At 38.1% G+C, this 3,141-nt stretch overlaps 1 protein-coding gene across 1 annotated transcript in view; it reads right to left on the reverse strand.

Moving 5' to 3' along the window:
* Positions 1–3,141, reverse strand: part of phf2 (PHD finger protein 2) — a 72,780-nt gene that overhangs the window by 50,241 nt on the left and 19,398 nt on the right. The window contains exons 4-7 of the mRNA XM_037678540.1: positions 2,529–2,689; positions 751–892; positions 496–682; positions 247–409 (exon numbers count right to left, since the gene is read on the reverse strand). Of these exons, the coding sequence (XP_037534468.1) occupies positions 247–409; positions 496–682; positions 751–892; positions 2,529–2,689 (653 nt within the window). The remainder of the gene's footprint in view (positions 1–246; positions 410–495; positions 683–750; positions 893–2,528; positions 2,690–3,141) is intronic.

Consider the following 3,141-nt stretch of genomic DNA (forward strand, 5'->3'; position numbering starts at 1 on the left):
ATTATTATATGATATAATATATATATTATTATATGATATAATATATACATTATTATATGATATAATATATACAATATTATATGATATAATATATACATTATTATATGATATAATATATATATTATTATATGATATAATATATACATTATTATATGATATAATATATACATTATTATATGATATAATATTATAATATTTTAAATTTCACTCTCAAAACAGTTGTCATTGCCCGAGTGCAGCTCTGACCTGATGGGATGAACAGGGTCTGGCCTTGCTTCAGGGTACATTTGTAGCACTTATCCACCTGGTCAGCAAAGAACATCTCGCTGTGATTGGACGACGATCTCCAGCGCTCATACAGAGACAGGTTGGCTGAGGTGGGCTTGATGAGGAAGAAGATCTTTTCCCCCTGGAAATAATGAGCCAGCCTCATGACTGAAGTCCGTGGAGAGATAAATGAAGAGCCCATGGTGCAGTAGTCATGCTGGAACTGACCTTCAGAATGTGGTACCAGACGGACGCTCCTCCACACTCGATGTGAAAGTCTGTGTAGCTGTCTTTCACGCAGATCAGACAATACTTTGTGACTTTTGGCTTTCCAAGCAGTGCGTCGTCAGGCCAGTAGTTCTCTACCCAAGACAACCGTCGCACAATCTGAGGACTCTCCACTATAGAGCTCATCCTGTTGAAGCAAAGCTCAGGTCAGGTCTCAGAGCAGGACCGGAGCAGAGCTGACAGACAGACCGGTACCTTGTGTCTGAGAACTCCAGGTTGATGACGTTCAACACCTTCTTTCTGTTGGTGCTGTAGTAATAGTCCACAAACTCCTTCAGCTTCATCTTGCTGTCGGTCTGTTTGGTAACATCGACCACATCGACGCTGTCGTCAGGACCTACAGCGTCGCCGGAACGTGATAAAACACAGCTAAATAAAGTAAAGGCCTAACGTTCATTTAGATTCAGACTCAGGTCAGCGTCTGTGCAGAACTCATGCAGCTGGAGCTTTCAGGTCAGACTGAACAAAAAATAGAGAATTTGCATTTCCTGAAAAATGCACTGGGAACAACTAATGCTGAAGAACGTGCTGAAAAACAGTGGCGATTAGCTAAAACATGCTGAAATGTAGCTGAAATGGAAGAACAAGCCTAAGTTAGCAGAAGGAAGCTGAAAGAACACTTATTTGCTGAAACAGGTTTAAATATGCAGACATTAACACAAAAACTAGAGAATTAGCTAAAAAAGCTGAAATTAGAAAAAAAATGCTGAAAAGTAGCTAAAAAGGCAGAAAGAATTCTAAACTACCAGAAGGATGTCGAAGGAGCTGAAATGAGCTAAAAAAAAAAAAAGTAGAATTAGCTGAAAAAGTTAAATTTAGCATAAAACAGCTAAAAGTAGCTGAAATAGCAAAAAAAGTTGAAACTAGCACAAAAAGGCTGAAAGGAGCATAGCAAGCTGAAATTAGCAGAATGAAGATAATTGGGCTGAAACTAGCATAAATTACCATTAACATTTTGAATTTAGCTGAAAACAACTGAAAATAGCTAAAAAGGTAGCTGAAAAGGTAGAACAAACTTAAATGAGCAGAAGAAAGCAGAAAGAACACGTTTGCCCAATTAGGCTGAAAGAAGCAGAAATGAGCACAAATAAAGTGGAAATGATCTGAAAAAAGCTGAAATTAGCTCAAAACAGCTGAACAGTAGATTAAAGAGCAGAAAAAGCTGAAATTAGCTCAAAACAGCTGAACAGTAGATTAAAGAGCAGAAAAAGCTGAAATTAGCTCAAAACAGCTGAACAGTAGATTAAAGAGCAGAAAAAGATGAAATTACAAGAAGGACGTGGACAGAGCACGTTTTGCTGAATTAGGCTGAAAAAAGTTTAAATGAGTGCAACAAATGTGGAATTAGCTGAAAAAGTTTTAATTAGCATAAAACAGCTATGTAGAAGCTGAAACAGTAGAAAGTGCTGAAACATGCAGAATTAAGCTGAAATGAGCAGAAAGCAGAAAAATGCTGTAGTTAGCAGAAATAATGTGAAAGGATCAAACAACAGCTGAAATGAGCTGAATATTTGTTTGCATTTGCAGAAGCACACTGAAAGAAGCTGAAGCAGAAGCAACAGTGTGAGGAGCAGTAAAAGGTTGAAAACACATCTGAAGATGTGAAGGATGGAAAATGAGCTCAGTTCATTTTATATGAGAAAATGGTAGAAAAGGCTAAATATTTCAAAGAGCTAAAGTTGCACCAACAGCAGGATTGACCTGAAAGAGCTGAACGTTTTTTGATTTGCTGAAATAGATTGAAAAGTGTGGGCTGAGAGTCACTGTGAAAACGTACAGAAGAAGAGAGGGTCCCAAGCGTGAGAGCTTCAGAAGCAGTCCCTCACAGAACAAGCTCACAACATGTGTCGGTTATTCCCACAACACATTTCAGTAAAACTGACAGTTACAGAAACGTTTTGTGTTTTTTAATGTTATTAACTGTGGCCCTCTTCTTGAACTGTCCGTCTTCAAAGGTTCTCTGAGCTTCGTACCGATATAGTTTTCCACATCACTGATGTAGAAGGTCGGAGCAGGCATGGACATGCACAAACCGTCCTTCTTCTGAACCAGGATTGGGTCGTTGAAGCCATTTTCCTCCAGGTAGTCCATGGTCAGCTGACTGCCGCTGAGTTTCACCACAATGTCGTCAGCACTGAAAGCACAGAAACAACAGAACCTGGATTAAGAGGACCGGCCCTAAAACAAGCCCAGTGAGCTGAAGACATCTCCTCAAACGTAATCACACAACGCCTCCCAGTGGAAGCACATGGGATGTAGCTTTACGTTTCAAACAACTGTGGAAAAATAACAATTCATTCATCAATCTGACAGAAACTTAATTAAACATTTCATGCAACTTTTATTTCTACAGGTTAGTCTCATTGAGCCTCAGGAACTCATTTACAAGAGACCTGGTTTAAACAGAGTGATGGCACAGTGGACAACAAGAAAATACACTATCACAAGGATGTGTACCAACTGAGAATAACAAGTGAAAATATATACTTATACACACACACATATATATATATACATATACATATATATATACACACACATATATATATACATATACATATATATATACACACACATATATATATA

This window comes from Nematolebias whitei, chromosome 7 (assembly GCF_014905685.2).
Source record: "Nematolebias whitei isolate Nwh7 chromosome 7, NemWhi1, whole genome shotgun sequence".
NCBI classification, from domain to species: domain Eukaryota; kingdom Metazoa; phylum Chordata; class Actinopteri; order Cyprinodontiformes; family Rivulidae; genus Nematolebias; species Nematolebias whitei.